This window comes from Garra rufa, chromosome 8 (assembly GCF_049309525.1).
Source record: "Garra rufa chromosome 8, GarRuf1.0, whole genome shotgun sequence".
In the NCBI taxonomy this organism is placed as follows: Eukaryota; Metazoa; Chordata; class Actinopteri; order Cypriniformes; family Cyprinidae; genus Garra; species Garra rufa.
In genome coordinates, this window is record NC_133368.1 from 16,488,109 (window position 1) to 16,510,988 (window position 22,880).

Here is a 22,880-nt window from a genome sequence, read left to right on the forward strand (position 1 = left end):
AACGACCCAAAACACACAGCAAAAGTGGTGAAGAAATGGTTAGCAGACAAAAACATTAGCGTTTTGCAGTGGCTCAGCCAGAGACCTGACTTAAATCCAATTGAGAATCTGTAGAGGGAGCTAAAGATCAGGGTAATGGCAAGGAAACCCTCCAACCTGAAAGAGTCATCGCTAAAGATGAATGGCCAAAAATACCAGTGGACACATGCAAAAAGCTGGTCAGCAATTATAGGAAGCGTTTGACTGCTGTAATAGCCAATAAAGGCTTTTCTATTGATTATTGAGAAGGGTATGAATAATTTTTAATAATTTTGAACTTGACTGTATATATATTTCAACTTACATATATTTGCTACCCCACTGATTTAAAATTTTTAGTTAACTAAAATATCCAAGTTGTCACTTAAATTAACATGAAGTAACTTAAAATTTCAAGTTGTCTTAACTAAACATTTTAAGTTATAAGGAAAACCTTATTTTTTTTACAGTGCAAAGCCATAAAAATTTTGATTAATTTGAGTAAAAATGTGTTTTCTTTACCAACAAAGTGGCAAGATGAAAACCACTATTTTCTGTTTCCAACTTCCACAAAGCATCTTTAGGATATAGGAACATTAAAAATTCAAATCCAGATTTTGATTTTCAAAGATTTATTGTAAAAAAAGTTTTTTGTTTTTTTTTGCAAAATGCAATAAATCCATCAGGGCTCTATGATTACTTTTCTTACTTAAAAAAATTAGGAGCACAGTCAAAATTTTAAAAGCACCTTTTAATCAATAATCAAAAAATCTGTTAAAAAGTTAGCCTTCCAATTATGAGGTGATATTAGACTCCTTAAAGTGAATTAAAGGGGGATTTTGTTTTTACCTTTGTAATGGCATTTATCTAGCTTTATTAAAAGTATGTCATCTTTAATGTCAACTTTTTTATAAGCTTTTTAACATTTCTAATTAAAACAACAGAATAAGAACAAATCAAATAAGAATAAGTTACCAATAAAATTAAATCAGTATTAACAAAATTAATTTGTACTACTACTATTAATTTGCACAGAAGAACACAAAAGTGGCTTGGTGTATTTTCACATGTTTAACAAAGCTCAGAGGTGGCATACTTGCAATCAAATTCATAAATTCATGTTGAGATTAATGTTTTAAAAATAAAATTTAGAATATAGAAATATTAAAGGATTTAAATAACTGAAAAGATACTTTAAAAATTGAAAATAAAACTGCCAGTAGGTGGCAGCAAGTCACTGATTTAATTACTGAATCATATCATTCATTTGATTTGTTTGAGCAGCTGATTCATTCAGGAATAAAGCAAGTGACTCTCTTTATGAATGTAAAAAAAAATTAATCATTCACTCACTAGATTCGTTTAAAAATGCACGTTCATTTATATACTAAACACCACTGTTTTTGAATGGAGATGTGCAGCGGCTCAGTCATGACTTGTTGCAGACCATTTTTGATGACGAAATAGAGCAAAACTAGGCAATAGTGTTATAGTCTGACAATGTAAATCACTTAATATTAACTTCTTTATTAATATCTCATTTATAAACTTAAAATCATTAAAAGCTGTCACTCACCTTAAAAAATTGACTTTTCAATACCGACCAGATGCAATTCTGATTTTGGAAACTCAAATAAAATAAAAAAAATGGCGTTTATCGCATTTTGGAACCAAACTCTTCATATATAATTTACATATATCATACTTACAAACAAACATTACAGACAAAACAGCTTCCAGAACTCAGAACTTTTTCCTAGTTCAAAAAGACCGTTAACTAAAACTGAGAAATAAAAATCTCTCAAACTTGTTTTTGTTCCAAACAAACAGATTCTGTCTGCAATCCAGCCAAGCTACTCTAATGCAGAGCTTAACTCACACAGAACAGACTGTGAGCAGAATTAACAGTAAACTCATCCAAGTTCAAATCAATTTAACCGCGTCAGATGAGCTCTTCAGCATCTTACAGCGTGATTTAAACACTTGAAGGAAGTGTATTCTTACATTACATAATGATTCTGTACATCCTTTGAGATGGATTTTGCCTTCTGTTAACCAAAGCCACAAACAGACTTAAGTGAATAAAACAACACCATTATGCAAATCACACAGACTCTGCTGTGGCCGATATTGATCGTCTGCTTATTTGGATGCGTCTTTAGAGAATGAAAAAGGAAAAACAAAGCACTTGTGATGGTAAAGATGACAGGCTGTCCGAGCAGTGGACGGGAAACGACCCGAGAGGTCAAAGGAAAAGGAACTCGGCACATACACAGAAATGAGAAAGAGAGGATGCCAGAGCTGTCCAGGTCATTTTACATCTCAAACAAATGTATTCTTGTTCTGTCGAGGAGATGCTGGGAAGGAAGGATGTAGTTATATCAGAACTGATGCAAACAGCAGGAATACTAAGAGTCAAGATGCACCTCAAGGAACTTCTAATGAAGAGACTACGAGAAATTATTTTGCTGTGCACATTTTTCGACATTGTTCATTTACAAAAGAGAAGCTAAAGTTGTTTATTATTAGTTGTGCCTCCTGGTGTCAAGCATAAAGCCACAAAGAGTTTGCATTAGATTTCACAGTACGCTATTAAAAACTAAAGTTCCAACCCTGATAGCACACGCACATCATGGAGGCGTCTATTTGACGTCAGCATTTACATCTGCAAGACGTCTATATAATGTTTCCTATCAGATGTCAAGTAGACATCTATTAGATGTCTTTAAGATGTTTATGATTTAGGATGTATGTAAAACTGACATTTTACAGATGTCTGTCACATGTTTGTACACAGCAGATGCTTTCCAGATGAAGACATCTTTAACAGACATCTTGCAGCCATATGTGTGCTAAGAAGGTTTTTGCAGTAATGCCAAGAAGAACAATTATTGCCCTGATAGCACACGTACATCTCAGAGATGTCTATTTGACATTTGCATTTACATCTGCAAGACTTTTTTTTTCATCTGCAATACGTCTATTGGACGTTTTTCTTATCAGATGCCAAATAGATGTCTATTAGATGTCTTTAAGATGTTTATGATTTAGGATGTATATAAAACGGACATTTTAAAGACGTCTGTCAGATGTTTGTACACAACAGATGCTTTCCAGATGAAGAGATCTTTAACAGACATCTTGCAGACGTATGTGTGCTAAGAAGGTTTTTGCAGTAATGCCAAGAAGAACAATTATTGCCCTGATAGCACACGTACATCTCAGATATGTCTAGTTGACATTTGCATTTACATCTGCAAGACTTTTTTTTCATCTGCAATACGTCTATTGGACGTTTTTCTTATCAGATGCCAAATAGATGTCTATTAGATGTCTTTAAGATGTTTATGATTTAGGATGTATATAAAATGGACATTTTAAAGACGTCTGTCAGATGTTTGTACACAACAGATGCTTTCCAGATGAAGAGATCTTTAACAGACATCTTGCAGACGTATGTGTGCTAAGAAGGTTTTTGCAGTAATGCCAAGAAGAACAATTATTGCCCTGATAGCACACATACATCTCAGATATGTCTATTTGACATTTGCATTTACATCTGCAAGACTTATTTTTTTTCATCTGCAATATGTCTATTGGACGTTTCCTATCAGATGCCCAATAAATGTCTATTAGATGTCTTTAAGACTGACATTTTACTGATGTCTGTCACATGTTTGTACACAGCAGATGCTTTCCAGATCAAGAGATCTTGCAGACGCACATGTGCTATCTTGGAAAGAACCTTTCAGGGAACAGTTCTTTAAAAGAACCATAATTTCTGAGTTTGAAGAACATTTTAATCATCTAAAGAACCCTTTTACACTATAAAGAAAGCTTTTGTGAAATGGAAAGGTTCCATGGATGTTAAAGATTCCTCATGGAACCACAGATTTAAAAAAAAAAAAGAACCTTCATTTTTAGGATTAAAGCAATAGATTATTCACAAAACACCTCAGGTCAATCAGTACATGTTATATTGTAAAAAAAAGAGTTATTATGCAAAAAGACATGAACATAGAAAAACACACAAACATTGAAAAACAGGTCAATTTTAGTAGGCAAAAACTACATACAGTTTTAAAAGTTGTGAGTTGTGAAATGATCTAGGACCATTATTCAGTGTATGCCATTTAACATATTTTCATGCTGTGCGTGTTAAATTCATAATTGCGTCTAACCTGATTAAGGTCTATTATTGAATGAGAACTCTGTCAACATTTCTATATTTCATTTATGTGCATCTTTACATGTAAACGAACACAGATACGATTTTATATCTGCAGTACAGGGAAAGATTTTCAACAAATACCTGTCTCTTCCTCACATACAGTAAGCTATTTTATGACTATGGACTACTGGTATGGGTAACACTTTACAATAAGGTTCATTAGTTAACATTAGTTAACCATATTAGTTAACATGAACTAATAATGAACTGGACTTATACTGTCAGGGTGTGTGCGCAGGACGAGACGAGACGAAAGACAAGATTAACAATTAACAATCTATTTAATATAATACTTCAAAGGATCAATGCAGGAACAGGCAGGTACAGGCAGGAACACACATCACAAAACTTTAAAGACCGACATGAACTGAAGATACAAACAGACTTTTAAAGGGTGACTAGATGATTAAACACAGGTGACACAGATGACTAATAATTAAACACAGGTGATGGGGATGACAGGCTGATGAGGGTGAAACCAAAAATGACAACATGACAGGGGGAGACCAGATGAACAGACAGGACTGTGACATTACACCCCCCTCCGAAAAGGCGCGTCCTCGCGCCGTGGGGAACAACAACAAAAAAAAAAAAAAAAAAAAAAGAGAAGGGGAGCGAAAAAACAGAGTCCATGTGGGAGGAGGCTTTGGCGGAGGACGGCACCCCTGGAGGGGGACAACAAACAAAGTCAACAGAGTCCAGGGGGGCGACGAAGGTGGGAGGAGCCAGGGAAGAAACAGGAGGGACCCGGAGCAGGAGGCACAGAGCAAGACCCAGGCCACAGCCATGAAGATCCATGGTGGAGCCGACGGAGGGAGGAGCCATGGTGGAGGATGGGCTGACGACTCCAGGGGTCCGACCGACAGAGGCAGAGCAGGTGAAGGATGAGCCCGAGGCGGAGACGGAGAGCCGAAGATCCTGGGCGACACCGAGGATCCGGAGGGCCAAGGCGGAGCCAGAGGCTCTGGCGACCAAGGCGGAGGCGGAGATCCAGAGGGCCGCGGTGGAGCCGGAGCGACAGAGGACTGAGGTGGAGCCGGGGGGAGGGAGGAGCCCAACGGAGCCGATGGGACGGAGCGACGAGGCGTAGCCAGAGGAGTAGAGTTCGTAGGCGATGGCGGGACGACAACCGACCAAGGCGGAGCCGGAGGGACGAGGAAGCCTGGTGGAGCTGGTGGGCCGACGGGCGACGCTGAAGATGAGGGAGCTGAGAGCCGTGGTGGAGCCGCAGGGTCGGAGGGCCGAGGCGGAGTTCTGGACTCTGAGGCTGGAGGTGGAGATGAGGGATCCTCCAGCCGAGACGCCGATGGAAGCTGGCAGACCTGCGGCGGGCCCACTGCACAGATGGAGGACTGAGGGTGAGCAGGGGGATTGACAGGTGACAGCGGGGTTTCTGGAAGGCTGGATGGAACCAGCAGAGATTCAGGATGACTGGACGGAATCAGCGGAGACTCAGGAGGGCTGGACGGAACCAGCGGAGATTCAGGACGGCTGGACGGAACCAGCGGAGATTCAGGATGGCTGGACGGAACCAGCGGAGATTCAGGATGGCTGGACGGAACCAGCGGAGATTCAGGATGACTGGACGGAATCAGCGGAGACTCAGGAGGGCTGGACGGAACCAGCAGAGATTCTGGACGGCTGGACGGGACCAGCGGAGATTCAGGACGGCTGGACGGGACCAGCGGAGATTCAGGACGGCTGGACGGGACCAGCGGAGATTCAGGACGGCTGGACGGGACCAGCGGAGATTCAGGACGGCTGGACGGAACCAGCGGAGACTCAGGATGGCTGGACGGAACCAGCGGGGATTCAGGATGGCTGGACGGAACCAGCGGGGATCCAGGATTAGGCAGAAGAGGGCGGGTGGGTGGGAAGTTCAGGCAGGCCAGTGTTTCTTAGAAGAAGTCTATTAAATCCCCAGAGTGTTGCTCAAGCTCACCCCCAGTGGTGGTGCAGTGGGCAGGGCTCTCTACCGCCCTCTCTTGCTCCACGCAGCACTCCACCGTCGCAGATGTAGAGGTCGGCTCACGCTCTTGGTCGGAGGTTTTGATCCCATCGGCAGTCCATACTGTGGCCGCTCCGGGCTCAGGCTCTCCGTCCGCGGTGAATGCGGGCTCATACTCTGCATGTCGGGGTGATGTTTGGCTGGGCTCTGGGTCTGGAGTGGGGCTGGTGTCATCCTTCGCGGTCAACGAAGCTCTGCTGGACACCAGCACCCACTCGATGTAACCGGCGAGGCTCTCTCGAGGACCCTCCCCGGACAGCTGCGCTTTAGTGGCGATGTTAAGTCCTGCACGGAAGAACGTGCACAGGCAGCGGTCCGGGTAATGCGTCATCGGCGCGAGGTACATAAAGTCACTTATGTGGTCCTCGAGAGAGCGGTTCCCCTGCTCCAGCAGGATGATGCGGACAGCAGGGATATTCATAAGGGAAAAAAAAATAAAACAAACACTGATTCAAAAAACGGAAAAGAAACGCAGGGGAAGACGCCGTGAACTGTTTTGGGTCGGTCTTTCTGTCAGGGTTGTGTGCAGGACGAGACGAGACGAAAGACAAGATTAACAATTAACAATCTATTTAATATAATACTTCAAAGGATCAATGCAGGAACAGGCAGGTACAGGCAGGAACACACATCACAAAACTTTAAAGACCGACATGAACTGAAGATACAAACAGACTTTTAAAGGGTGACTAGATGATTAAACACAGGTGACACAGATGACTAATAATTAAACACAGGTGATGGGGATGACAGGCTGATGAGGGTGAAACCAAAAATGACAACATGACAGGGGGAGACCAGATGAACAGACAGGACTGTGACATATACAGCATTTATTAATCTTTGTTAATGTTAATTTCAACATTTACTAATACATTATTAAAATTTTGTTAACATTAGTTAATGCAGTGTGAACTAACATGAACAAACAATGAACAACTGTATTTCCGTTAACTAACGTTAATAAAGATTAGTAAATACATTAACAAATGTATTGCTCATGGTTAGTTCATGTTAGTTAATACATTAACTAATGTTTAACTAATGAACCTTATTGTAAAGTGTTACCCTGGTATGATATTTTTTAGTTCTTTTATTGTCCTTTTTGGAGCTCGAGAGCACTCAAGACATTTCGCAAAACTTTTGTGTTCCGCTGAAGAATTAAAATCATATATGTTTAGAATGACATGGGGTGAATAAATGATGACAGATTAAATGTTGACATGAGCAGTGTTGGAAAAAGTTCATATTAAAAGTAATGCATTACAATATTGCGTTACTCCCTAAAAAAGTAACTAATTACGTTACAGTTACTTTTTATGGAAAGTAATGCGTTCCACTTCTTTTGCGTAACTTTTTAAATCTGGAAAGGGCTTGCTTGTTTTTGTTTTATATAAAAAGTTTTATTTTTGGCAAATGTAAATGCCCTTTCACACCAAAAGTCTCAGGCTGAAGGAAAAAGTAAATTCACTTCTGTACAATAGAACGCAGACGAATAAAGTTCAACACTCTTCAGCAATAAGAAAAGAAGAACAAATGTTAGTTTATCTTAAGTAATTTTTGCTTATTAATATGGTTGCATTGGATCAGCAAAGGTCAGCAGCAAAGACACCTGTTAATAAAATAGGAATAAATACATAAAGGATATTTGTATTATTTAACATATTTAACTATTGCTGGTTTGCATCATATTTGGAGTTGCATTTCACAGTTTTCATTCATTTTGAGGAATACCGAATGTGTTTTATTGCATGTTCACATTTATTCTAGAACTAAAGTAACATCTTAGTCCTGATTTCTTTCAACATGGGGACAGGAGAGCTTTCAATCAATAAATGGGGAAAAAACTAACTGGCATTACTTATTTGAAAAAGTAACAGATATTTTTTTTTGTAAATTAAATTAATGCGTTACTTTACTAGTTAGTTGAAAAAAGTAATCTGATTACATAACCCCAACACTAGACATGACAGACTAACCTCAAATGGACATCATTTTTGACAGAAGAGTAAACATGTGACCGGACTGAAGAGATGTAAGATTTCAAAGACACAAACTTGCATATTTTGGTTAAAACAAACCTTATTTAAGTGTTTGGATGATGATCCGGGTGAACTGTTGCTCAGATTGTCTTTGTCAGGCATTCCTTGTAAACAAAAAAAAAAAAGATACGATGAAATACAATAGTTAAAGATCAAATCTAGCAGCAACATTTAGTCAAGACAGGAGTAAAATACATTGAAGACCAGCAGATTCAGCAGAAGTGATAGTTAAGTTAGTTAAGTAAGAAGATTAAAAACAGTGTGTAAAGTCATCATGGGGCTGCAGGATGTGTGTAATCTTAAGTAATGGGTCCTGAGGGGCTGCGGGAAGCAGCACCAATCATTACACACACCACAAAAGCTTTCTCCTTCAGGAACAATAACTCCAGCAGTGGACAACAGTACATCCATCTTCATATACATAGAGACCATCCAACACTTACTGAATTGCACACATCAACATAGAAATCAGAAAAAAAGAACAGTTTTACAGTTTAACATTGTTTAACCTGATCTCATGACAAAAACTGGGAAGTTTTTCGCAAGATGCAAAATACGTAGCACCATGTATGTTTCGTGACATATTCGATGTTAAATGGTGCTAAAAGAGTGTTGTTGTTTTACCGTAACAGATTAACGTACATATGGTATGTTTTATGTAACGTTGGTTTTGTACGTGTCACCACAGTTCTGACTTGAAATGTCCGTTGAGTGGCACTATTAATCTAATGCTCCGTGACGTTTTAAAATAACCATCTGCAGCACTACACCTAAACCTACCCCATAGTATGAACAAAAGCGAATGTGACGTAAAAACACAATCTCAAGCATGCCGTTTTAGCTTGTTTTTTGATCTCTCATCTTTCAGCTCTTTCATTGTGAGTCATGTTTTTTGCGGGATTTGTACCCAAGGATTCCGTACCCTAAGTCCAATTCTGTTCTGGCTGAGCTATCAAGCAAGCTTGTTACATTCAGAAAGTGAAACATATAGAGCTGTAATCATTACTGTGTACAAAAACGATTACAAGTGCTCGCTTTACCGCCTCTAGTGTTGGTACGTATTTCGTATCTTGTGAAAAAGTTCCCACAGGTATGTTTTCGTCATGAAATTAGGTAGAACTTGTTTTATACAGCACTTTTTTTTTTTACAAAAAAAATCCTCTTCTTACCAAGGACTGATCGAGACATGCCAAATTTAATTATGCAGAAACAAATAAAGAATAAGAGGGGAACAATGACGTACACTACCATTTAAAGAGGTCATATGATGTGGTTTCTTGTTTTTCTTTGATTTTGGAGTGTTACGAGCTGTTTGTGCATAGATAAGATCTGTAAAGTTGCAAAGTTTTAAGTCTTAAAACCAAAGAGATATTTATTATAAAAGTTAAGACTCAGCCACATCTCCCTAAAACAGCTCGTTCACACATGCCCCCACTTATTCACATCACAGGGTGAGTTGATTTGCATAACACCGCCCATATGTATATGGAAAGAAAGAAGGCGTAACTTTTACCGGCTGTAGTAGTGTTGCAGCCGCCATGTTGTAGAGACACAGTGTGTTTCATTTTTGCAAAAGCAAAAGCACTTTGTTTGACCTTCCAAATGAGAACACAATTAGAAATCAGTGATTAAGTTACATTTACAACACTGTTCCGGAACACTACAACGCAAATATTTGAGTGGTTGATGCGCATTTCTTGGAGGACTGTTTCCTGAACCTGGGAGAGCAGCTTACAATGCCAGCTGTACACAAAATGTTAAGGCTATAAAGTGGGGCAATTCCAATGTTGCAAGGACAGTCTGCGCTTCTGACTGACGGCCTGTAAGCAGTGTTGGGCAGTAGCGTCGCTACAACTAGTGACGCTACTAGCTTGACTACATTTCTCGGTAGCGTGGTGGTAGCGACGCTGTTTTCTGAATCAAATAGCTTTTCAGTAGCTAAGCTATTATTTTGATCAAGTAGCGCGGTAGCGTCAACAAAAGCTACAAGCTATATATTTTTCTATACTTTAAGCTCAAATCGGAAATATAACTGCTACGGATCACTGATCCTAGGTCAGTAAGCAACGCCACCGCCACTAAACCTCGTGACACCATTGGCTCGTTAAACTGTCAGTCAAACCTCATTATTCCTCCCGCCTCTCTCGTGAATGAAGTGCAAAGCTTACCCAATGCATAATAATTTCGCTTCAAATACATTGCAGAAATGAATCATTTGTATTTGTGGCAAGAGAGGTAGTCTCCATAAGCCCAACTTTACTTTCAGTTTCGCATTTAATTTGTTTAGGCAAATTTATTTATTTATTTATTTATTTCATCATTGTTCTGTTCTGAATAAGGTTAAAGTTAAAGGATTTGTTGTGGAGTGAGGGAAATAATGTCAAAACATTATAACATTACGCTGTAGGCCTGTTTATTTCAGAATATAATAAAATGTGACTTATAGGCCTAGCCGCTGTGACCTGTCGGTTTAATTTTTCCTCTCAAAGACTTACGATTTATGTTAATGTGTTTTACCTTCTGCAAACGAAAATAGCCGCTTGATTCGGTTATATATTCTTACTGTCAGTTAACAAATTTACAATAGAATTTAGCTTTGCTTCCCAGATAGTAACAAGGTCTGGGACAAATCTGGCTTACATTCCACACTTGTCTTTTATTCACAGTCTTGACTGCAAATGTTTGTGATTTGTTTTATTTTTGTATTTGTTATGTACTATAGATTCTGACAATTAAAAAAAAAAAACAGGCTCCTGTATTCATGAAATCAATCACTATCTTTGTTCAAAAACGGCAGTAAATTAAATTGCTGTTTTTGTGTCATATTTTAGTAGCTATATACAGCAAATCTACAGCGCTTCCATTAGGCGATTTTTTTACGAAACTGTCAACACTGTAAACTCTGACGACATGCAATCAGTTGACCAACACCCATTCATGTATAGACTTATGTTATTCAATAATATGTATCAAATTATTTTTTTTACAAATTTCATGTTTTCCCTGTTTTATTCGTTTAATATTCTGAAACTGGTGCCATTTTTTATTTTATTTTTTATTTTTATTTTTTTTTCAAGAAAGAATTCAACCCCCCAAAATATGAGATAAATCCAGCCCTGTACATGATACAGATTTTTGTTGCCAAATTGGTTTGAAAGAGTGGTTGAATAAACAATTAAACTGAACTTGTATGCCTGTATGACTGACAATTTAATTGATCACTGAGAGAGCATTGACTTGGTATGATGTTGGTTCATTAGAAAAAAATGAAATTTTAAAAAATAGCTTAGATGTAGTGAACTAGTAAAGTATACTTTTGCCATGATGCTGTAGCTCAGCTTGCTACATTACCCAAGGCTGTAGCTTTAGTGTAGTGAAGCTTCATTTAATGAAGAGTAACTGTTAGCTTGGTTCACTACATTTTCCAAGTAGCTTGCCCATCACTGCCTCTAAGTATGTTTTCATATTTACAGAATTCGGGACTGACTATTCAAACGTGAGTTTTGAGCAGTGTAGAGTAGTGCTTGTTGTTTCTTGTTCTACGATCACAAATGCATACATGGTGTTATGTTTACGTGGCGTGATGCAACGCAATGCGTAAAAAGACAGTATGAGTCATTATAATCAGTAGTCATGTCCCCAATGGATGCAACAAATGCGTAGTTTAAAATGGGTTTTATTGTTTCTGTCTCGTGTCTCGCCACGCCAAGAAATGGCATCACAACATGATAAGGGGCATAACATTTCCGTCACACGCTTGAGGTATTCAGCCAACCACAATACACAGGATAGCTGGCCAATCCTAGAACACCTCGGTTTCCATCAATTATGAGTTTTGTAAAAATCTAAGCGTTCCAGAAAGGCAGGGCAGAGATGAGCAACAATGATGTACAGTATGTGGAAAAAATGTTTTGTTTTTTTTTAACCTCAAACTTGATAAACACTTTGCATTACAACAAATACACAAAACACTCTTTTTAGCAACACCATATGACCCCTTTAAAACTTTGGCCTTTTTTTTAAATAAATTGTTTTATTAAGCAAATCATGCATTTAATTGATTAAAGTGACAGTAAAAACACTTATAATGTCACAAAAGATTTCCATTTCAAATAAAAGCTGTTCTTTTGAACTTTCCATATCTGGGGGAAAAAAAACTTATCCACAAAAATATTATGTTGCACAACTGATTTTGGCCTTGATAATAAGACATGTTTGTTGAGCAGCAAATCAGCATATTAAAATGATTTCTGAAGGATCATGTGACACTGAAGACTGGGGTAATGATGCTGAAAAATCAGCTTTGCATCAGAGGAATAAATTACATTCCACACTATATAACAATAAAAAGTAGTTATTTTAAATCCTAAAAATATTTCACAATACTACGGGTTTTGCTGTATTTCTGGTGAGAATAAGAGAGAAGAAATCATGAATTAATTTTACGAACACTAAACCTTTAAATGATGGTGTATATTTTGGTATTTTTCCCCAACAAAAAGCTATTATATGATGTCAGAGGACATTTAACAAGCACATACATTGCACAACAGAGTTTAGAAATTCTGCAAAACTTACCTTCTGTGCTCTACAGTCTTACAGTGAAGAAAAAAAATATTTGATCCCCTGCTGATTTTGAATGTTTGCCCACTGACAAAGAAATGATCAGTCTACAATTTTAATGGTAGGTTTATTTTAACAGTGAGAGACAGAATAACAACAACAACAACAACAACAAAAAAATCAGAAAACACATTTCAAAAAAGTTATAAATCCCTTTAAGAGAGTGCTCCTAATCTCAACTTGTTACCTGTATAAAAGACACCTGGGAGACAGAAATCTCGTTGATTGATAGGGGATCAAATACTTATTTCACTCATTAAAATGCAAATTAATTTATAACTTTTTTTAAATGCGTTTTTCTGGATTTTTTGTTATTATTCTGTCTCTTACTGTTCAAATAAACCTACCATTAAAATTATGGACTGATCAAAGAAATTTGTCAGTGGGCAAATGTACAAAATCAGCAGGGGATCTAATAATTTTTTTCCTCACTGTACATGTGAGGAATAAGACAAGAGTGAGTAAAATACAACAGAATTATCATTGTTAGGTCAAGAAAGAAAGTGTTTGTACTTACTGTCAGCATGTGGGCCGCTCTCCATAACACCATAGGGAGGGACCAGCAGACCAGCCATACACTGACGATAATTCTGAAAGACACAAACACTACAGTCACATACAAGAGGTGGCACACAGACAATGAAAATAACAAATAAATTAATTAAAGTACCTTAAATGTATAAATAAAACAATGTTTTCATGATCCTAATTACTTGGCACATATTTCTTTGTCTTTTTCCGTGCAAACTTCATTACAAAAATTTGTCCTTTTCATCTGACATCACAAATATCATTTTTTCAACCCTTCTCTGCTAATCTCTTACTATATAGAGACATTTCTCATGATCCAATCATCTCCTGATGGATAAAATCAAGTCATGTCCTACTTTTTTGGTTGAACACCCTGTTTCAATTGGAAATACATCAGAATGTGATGTATGGGCAAAAAAAAAAAGTTGGTCATGTATGAATAATATATACACATAAACGCATAAACACACACACACACACACACATTTGATGTAAAAGCTATAGGAGACATCACTAACAGCATGAGCTTTGAGTAATGGTACACATAATACAGGTACACACATGAAAAACACCATAAACCTCATCCCCCAGCTGAGTCTGCTTCCTCTCAAGGTCTTTCTCTTTAGTGCCTAAACATCCAATGAAATTTCTCGCCATTGCTGGCTAAAATCTAGTTTAGCTTTGGAGTTGCAGCTCAAGACGATGGAGTCGTCTGAGCGCAAATAAGAAAAACAGTTTCAGAGGAAGAGTTTGGAGTGCCGTCTGTGATCTCTTTAATCAGGTCTGACTGCAGATCAGAAGGGATTACGTTGGATTAAATCAATATTTCTGAATCAAAGATCAGACGGCACACACAGGTCACACACACACAGTATGCACATTACTGTCACACAGCTTATGATATACACACTTACATAATCTCAGATACTATCACAGGTACCACCTCTTATATACTGAAGTCAAAAGTTTACATACAACTTGCAGAATCTGCAAAATGTTAATTATTTTACCGAAATAGGAGAGATCATAGAAAATGTGTGTTATTTTTTATTTAGTACTGACTTGAATAAGATATTTCACATAGAATATGTTACATATAGTCAATAAGAGAAAATAATAGTTGAATTTAAAAAAATGACCGTGGTCAAAAGTTTACATACACTTGATTTTTAATACTGTATTGTTACCTGAATGATCCACAGCTGTGTTTTTTTTTTTTTTTTTTTTTTGTTAAATGATAGTTGTTCATGAGTCCCTTGTTTGTCCTGAACAGTTAAACTGCCTACTGTTCTTCAGAAAAATCCTTCAGGTTCCACAAATTCTTTGTTTTTTTTTTCAGCCTTTTTGTGTATTTGAACCCTTTCCAACAATGACTGTATGATTTGGAGATCCATCTTTTTACACTGAGGACACCTGAGGGACTCATATGCAACTATTACAAAAGTTTTAAATGCTCACTGGTGCGCCAGAAGGAAAAATTATGCATTAAGAGCTGGGGGTGAAAACTTTTAAACAAATTGAGAATGTGGACATTTTTCTTAATTTGCCTACATTTTTTTCATTTAGTACTGCCCTTCAGAATCTACAGAAGATAGTTACATGTTTCCCAGAAGACAAAATAAGTTAAATTTACCCTGATCTTCAAATTCAAAAAGTTTTCACCCCCTGGCTCTTAATGCATTGTTTTTCCTTCTGAAGCATCAGTGAGTGTTCAAACCTTCTGTAATAGTTGCATATGAGTCTCTTAGTTGTCCTCAGTGTGAAAAGATTGATCTCAAAATCATACAGTCATTGAAAGGGTTTGAATAAACAAAAATGCTGAAAAAACAAATTAATTGTGGGACCTGAGCTATTTTTCTGAAGAACAGCAGGCAGTTTAACTGTTCAGGACAAACAAGGGACTCATGAACTATCACTAAAAAAAACACACTAACAGCTGTGGGTCATTCAGGTAACAACACAGTATTCAGAATCAAGTGTATGTAAACTTTTGAACAGGGTCATTTTTATAAATTCGATGATCATTTTCTCTTTTGTATATGTATTTATTCAGGTCATAACTAAATAAAAAATAACATGCATTTTCCCTGGTGAAAAAAACAGCTAAAACCAGCCTAGGCTGGTTGGCTTGTTTTAGCTGGTCAACCAGCCTGGTTTTAGCTGGTCATAGCTGGAAGGCAGGCTGGTCTTAGCTGGTCAGACTGGGAAACCACCAGCTAAAACCAGCTACTTCCATCTTAAACCAGCTAAGACCAGCCAACCAGCCTAGGCTGGTATTAGCTGTTTTTTTCAGCAGGGTTGTATTATCCCCCTTATTTTGGTAAAATAACATTTTGTAGATTCTGCAAGCTGTATGTAAACGTTTGACTTTAACTGTATACCAGTAGTGTTTCACACAATATGCAATGCGTTCTTCAAAAAAATATGTTGCAGAAAAATTATGGTAATAAGAGAGCACACAGTCAAAGTTACTTGACATTTTCATTCACATCTATAAATGACATCAAATTCTAGACAGACAGATGGACAGAAAGGGCCGCTGGGCAAGGCACTTAACCTTGGATTTCTCTGGAGGAGAGCACTAGTATACTTTATGTTGCTTTGGACAAAAGCATCTGCTAATTATAGAGACACAAGAGAGATTAAAGCCCATTTAGTGTTTGGCGAAAGAGCAGAAAGTCCTGCTCGTCCATAATGGATTTCAGACCTCACCACATGCAGAGGTTTCGCACATCCCCAAAGACCATATTCAATAAATGTAATTAATATCTGTTTTGCTCCATCAAACCTAATACAGAACTGAAGAACTTATACATCACTGTCTCTTTATAAAGGATTCCGAATTGAGAAAATTCAATAAAACACAGAAGCTATTGAGTTGATAAATATCATTATACAGACAGAACGTGACAGAATAAGCTGATTTTTAATACTCTCAAAGCTGAAAGTTTTTGTAACGGGAGGTGCCAATAAATGAAGCTCAGTGACTAATGACATAGAGGCAGCCTGAGCCATTAACCAGGACACCTGGGACAGTTAATGTGGCCTTTCTGTGGCTCAAATGTGAGTGTCTGGCTCTCTGGGGAGTGGACGTCTCTCTGAGAGAGGACAAGTCATTATCTCTGACTGATGCATCCCATAAATCACACAAACTGAATCTAATATGTCATTATGTCTGTCGATAAATGACATAACACTGAATGCATCAGTCAGAGAGTAAGTGTGCATACGGTGGGCCCCAAAATGGAATACTTCACTCAGAAATGAAATTTCTGTTATTGTTTATTCACCCTCATGTTGGTGAATTCAAACCCATATGGCTTTCTTTTCTCCACGAGTCAGATCTTTTCAATGAACTGCATGAGATCGTTCACAAAGCCAGTCTGAATGACTCAGTCATCAATTGGACTAATCTAAGTCTCAATTTCCAATCTCTACCTGAATGGTCCATTAACAGTGGTTACCAACTTACTGGAGTGGAAGATTAGTCAGTGCACTGCAAAAAAATGACGTAAGATCTTTAGTCTTGTTTTAAACAAAAAGTACTTAATTTTTTCCCCCTAGAAAGTAAAATGATCTGCCAGTGGGATAGGTCAAACATTCTTAAAACAAGAGTATTTTACTTACCCCATTGGCAGATAATTTAGCTTATTTTAAGCAAACTGCACTTTTTTCAAAATCAAGACTAAATATCTTATGTCATTTTGCTTATCTAGTAAATGCCTCTTACTAGAATTTGATATTTTGACTAGAAACAAGACAAAAATACTATAAGATAAGCCTTTTTTGCAGTGTGATCAGTAAAATAACTTGGATTACAGAGCACAAGTCATATGAACAGATTGTCACACACACAGACGGATACAGAGGCGGAGGTAAGTGTATAGAAGATTGAGGTAAGTTTATTAAAACAGCAGGTAAGTCTCAAACAGTCATATGGTTGGTTGTAACGGTGAGTAATCTTATCTGAACAGTCCTTTTGCACAGGTGATGAGATCAGCAGGAGCAGAGGAGGAAAACAGAGTCCAAGCAGAGTCCGGATGAGCAGCATATGCAGGGAGTGCGATCTGTAGACCAGACGGTGAGTGACTGAGTGCAGTGGTTATTTATGGGGTGTGGTGATTGGAATCAGGTGCGTGTAATCAGTAGTCAGGTGATCCGGAACGAGTGGGTGGTTCTTCAGAGGGTGTGTTCATCGTAGGTGGCTGGGGTGACATCCTGACAAGATACTTTTTTTGGGTCAATTTAAATCTTCATTGTTTTTGCATAAAAAATCATTCTTTTTAAAAATCAAACAGTTTTTTAAAACCCTCCTTTTGTGATGATTAACAGAAAGAAAGTCATCTGGGTTTGGATCAGGGGCATTTCCTCTGAGGAGGCATGGGAGGCATTGTCTACTCCAAAAAAACGAATGAGAAAAAATAATAATAGTACAAAAATCAAACAACGTAAATATTACAAAATATGTAATATGACATAAAAGTGTATAAATCACTTGTTTTTCCAAAGAAACACTGTCCAAAAGGGACACCAGCAGGGGAAGTTACAGTGAGAGTCTGCATCTCTCTCGCCTCCCCTGAACCCATTGAGTTTTAACAGACCCCTAAAGTGTGTGAATGAGGAAAAAATGCAATGCCTCCCTCACGATATGATTGGATATAACTGGTTATGATCAGCTGTGATTGGTTCATTTGATAAATCAAGCCTCTTGTGTTTGTGCATGTTCCGCATTGGCAAATCAGTCTAAATGAACAATATAATGGCAATAATGGGGAGACTAATAAAAAAAAGTAAGTCAGCAACTCAAACACTTACAGTCAAGCCTGAAATTATTCATACCCCTGGCAAATTCTGATTTAAAGTTACTTTTATTCAACCAGCAGGTTTTTTTGACCGGAAATGACACAGGCTCCTCCCAAAAGATAATAAGACGATGTACAAGAGGCATCATTGTGGAAAATAATATTTCTCAGCTTTTATTTACATTTGAACAAAAAGTGGCATGTCCAAAATTATTCATACCCTTTGCAAACTGTCACAGTTTATGGGAAAATCCAAAGTTCTATACCATTCCAAATAGTCAAGCTGTTCTAAAGCATCCTAATTACCCTGATTCATTGGAAACAGCTGTTTTAATCAACTCAACAGGTGAAAAACAGAAGCTCTCTGCTGTTGGTTTGGTCATGGCTAAGACAAAGGAGCTCACTGAGGATTTGCGGCTGCGCATTGTGGCTCCACAAGTCAGGAAACGGCTATAAGACCAATAGCCAGAAATCATGATCTGTGGTTTTTTTTTTAAAGTAAACAATCTGCTTGTTGAAATTAAAATATATCTCCGTGTCTGTGACAAGCGTTTACTGAGTTCTGATGACTGATGATTCGAAAATAAGTTTATTATGAAAAATAATATTTACAAAAACATGTGAGGACTTTGCCTTCTCATTTCAGAACATAAGTGCACACCACTGGTTTTGTTTTACATTTACACATTTGACAGAAACTTGCATACTTTACATTCAAACTACAAATTTTTTTTTTAAATTAGTTTTTACTTTCCATGGGAATTGAACCTATGGTGTTGGCAGAGCCATACTCTGCTGTTTGAGCTTAGTATATGTCTCATGGACTGACACAAGGAATAAATGAATACAGATCTGCATGCAACAACATAGATATGTCAAATTTTGATTTCAGACTCCAAAAGCTTCCTGAGGCCACTGTATATTCAGTCTTCTGAAAGGTTATGAACTGTACGGCAATTAGCAATCTAATGTAATGTGTCAAACCACAATAATAAATAGCAATCCCTAGTGAAAACGAAGTGCACTTTATTGAATGGAAAGTATGTGTTCTTCAAATCTAAATATTACATTTGTACAAAAACTACTTGCAGATAATGTAATATTGATTAAATAAAATTCTCTCATAATTGATTCTTAACACTTTCAAAAATTGAAATTTATAATGATGTTAAATTAAAACTTTAAAGTACATTTTACTTTAAAAACACTACTTTTCACTACAAAAAAACTTTTTCTTTTTTGTCTTGTTTCCAGCCAAAATATCAAAAAATTCTTAAATCAAGAAGGATTTAAGAAGTAAAAATTATTGTCTTGTTTTCAGAAAAAATTTTTTTTCAAAAAATATTCTTGTTTTCTGTTTGAAATAAGATTTTTTTCTTACCCCATTAGCAGATTATTTTGCTTGTACTAAGCAAAAACTCACTTAATTTTGACTTGTGTTTTTCTGAAAACAAGAAAATATTTTTTACTCATCTAAAAAATTCTTCTTGATTCTTGAACTAATTCTTTAACCATATTTAAAAGACAATATAAATAACTATTGAGTAACTGTGTACTCAACTTAAGTGGGTCAAAAAAGCTTTCTAAAGTCTAGCTAAGTGCATTTAACATAAATGTAAACTATAATACATTTCGTTTAATTGCAATTATACTACAGGGCCGTTGAATGCTTGAATCTGATTGGCTGACGAACGTTCTAGAGGTGTGCATTATATTCAGGGAAACGCACGGCGAACGTAGTTCCAGGCAGCTTTAGACCGCAGTGCATGTCTATATCACTTCGCCATACGATTTCAGTTATTTCAAAGGTCCTTACAGCCCAAAACAGCAAAATAACTAAAACCCACAATGACACTGGCCAAACTAATAAATACAGTAAACATCAGGATAAAAACAACAGATTATTTCCATGTTTTTTTCCACAATATATTACGTTTTATTATGTACGGAAAGCACAAACTCTATTTCTCTCGCCCTCTCTCACTCACCTCACAGACGCACACACATAACGTTACAGTTTGCAGTGCAAACTTTGCACTCGCGTTAGCATTCGCGCTAATGTTGTTGTTAGCGCTGCTCTGACGATTAACAACTTAAAAACGACATGACAGCTCTCATACGCGAGGTAACAACGGCGTGGTCTTGAAGAAAATGAACTTAAAGTTTAACTGTTAGTAGAGACGATGCTGCCAGTCACCCTTGAGAGACACAGAGGTGAGAGAGGTAAAGTCATACACTTAGTTTCTCTCCCTCACTCTTTCCGTCTGTCTGCTTGTCTTTCGGTCTGTCTAAACTTCATTATTAACGGCATTATTTTGCTACCCAGATAGCAAGAACGTTTGGGCCAGATGTGGCTGATAGCTGTCACGTTTGGCCTAGGTATGGCATGGCTGAGCACATATGGGCCAAACTTGTACCATATATGTTTTGCCATGGCTTTAGAATTGGAGGGAATTTTCATTTGGGTAACTTTTGGTATTAAAGTATATGGCCCATATGACAGTACACAGACAAGAGCCATATTTGGCTAGGCTATGGCACATCCTGAAATATGTTAACTTATGGTTAACATTTGGCTTTTACTTGGAAAAACCCACATAACCTGCTATAGTCATGTGTGGCTGGTTTGTGGCAGTCCAAATGTCAGCCCATTCATTCTTTCTTCCTGTATTCCTATTGGTGGATTACTGAAAATTTGAAAATATATGTCCGTTATTTCCCGCTCTGCTCCTGAGTCTACAACAGCCTTTGCCCAGACACACTCTTATTCAGGTAAGTGCAGTTTTGGTGTTTTAAATGTTTTCTAGGGATGTAATGTACGCTTATTCATACAGAAAAAAAGAGTGCTTAGGTATGTGTACCGAACAAACACAGTTTCGTTTTGACCGCGAGAATTCATAGCCTATACGTGAATAAAACTTCACTATACATACCTCCTGTCCAGTAATCACGATAAGCTTTGTGTTTTATTATTTCCGATAAGTCTCATCTTTAAAATTATGTCTATTATATCAGAAAATTGAAACGATAAATGCCGTTTTGACGCTCTTTGATGTTGCTGACAGACCGCTGTAAGTAACGTTACAAGCGGAGAGCGCATCCTTTCTCCTTTCTACTAGTTTTAACGTGATTTAAAAACTAACAAATCTCTCGTCTCATGTAATCTCAATTAGTTTTCCTACCGTGGAAAAATGCTAATAAAACATGATTACTTACGAGCACTCACGTCATATTTGTTTTAATATTCAAATAATATCTAATACTAATATGCTGCTAATGTTCTTTTTTCTTTCCTTTTTCCTGACAGACTGTGAAAGAAAGGCTGGGGAGACTTACTAAAAGTATCCATTATTGTTCATTTATTTACTCATTTGACATTTACACTACACTTTGTTGTTCTGTATTGTACTTCTGTTATTAAAATTTTTATTATATTAACAATGTCTGTGAATCAATTTTGTGTTTAAGATGTGTTTAAGATTTACTGTGTAATTGGTATTTTAAATAAATTATAGGTGTGGCATAAATATGGTTAAATTATGGCTTTTGATCTATCAGCCACATGTGGTCCACATACGGGCCATAGCCCTTTACAGAACTCAGCCATATAAGAATACCACATAAGATCCATATATCAGCCACATCTGTTTTCATGATTTGGCTAATTTTAGGTTGGGCTATGGCGCTGTTTTGGCTTGGTTCTGGCTAAAAGGATGTGGACCAGTTTTGGGCCGGGGAACCAAAACTTATCTGGGCCACACTTTAGCTGTTGGTATGGGCCAGATCCGGCCCAGAGGAAATTTGCTGACTGGGTATTAACAGCTCAAGCGTCGTTACTAGTTCTAAAATGACGTTTTGGAACTAGCAACAAAGCTGTTGAATGAGCTGCGTAAGAAATTAATCCTACTCACAATAGCGTTTTAAGGATAAAAACCGGACGAATGTCTTGAAATATATCACTTGATCGATGTCTTGAGGTGTGGTAACTGTAGTATAAGCGGAATAATTGACTTCAGGCCGTAGAATTCTACGAAAATAATGCACACCCGAGGTGTAACGGCCACTCCGCTTCGCGTCGTGACCGCATCACCACCTCGGGTGTGCATTATTTTCTAAGAATTCTACGGCCCGTCGTCAATTATTCCTTACTTAACATCCGGTTAAGTGTGTGAAAACATTACACTCAGTTTGCACTTAACTTTTTTATAAGTGATAACTCTAGCGTTAAAATACATTTATTTTCCAGTAATCTACCCTGCTGAAAAAACCAGCATATGCTGGTTTTTTCAGCAGGGGGCATTTCTTCATCTATAGAAAGGAACTGCTCACATTATACAGCTCCAATACATCTGACAGTTCAGTCAGAGTGCTAATTGGAAATGACTCTGCCTCTGTCATGTTTCTATTGTATTTGTAATGATTTTTCTTTTTGTGGTAATCAGTCGAACTGCACAAAGCTCTCCTGAGGAGAGTTATATGCAACAGTTATATTTAATGATGATAAAGACAGTTAGTGTGTAAAGCTCATTATTCCACCGATCATCAAAATGAGCTTTGAATAGTTATGTGAAAGCAGCAATGTTAACAGGCCCACAAAAAATGTCATATTTCTACACTTTTATTAT

At 37.4% G+C, this 22,880-nt stretch overlaps 1 protein-coding gene across 1 annotated transcript in view; it reads right to left on the reverse strand.

Moving 5' to 3' along the window:
* rapgef4a (Rap guanine nucleotide exchange factor 4a) overlaps positions 1-22,880 on the reverse strand; it is a 100,523-nt gene that overhangs the window by 35,942 nt on the left and 41,701 nt on the right. The window contains exons 5-6 of the mRNA XM_073845249.1: positions 13,440-13,512; positions 8,339-8,403 (exon numbers count right to left, since the gene is read on the reverse strand). Of these exons, the coding sequence (XP_073701350.1) occupies positions 8,339-8,403; positions 13,440-13,512 (138 nt within the window). The remainder of the gene's footprint in view (positions 1-8,338; positions 8,404-13,439; positions 13,513-22,880) is intronic.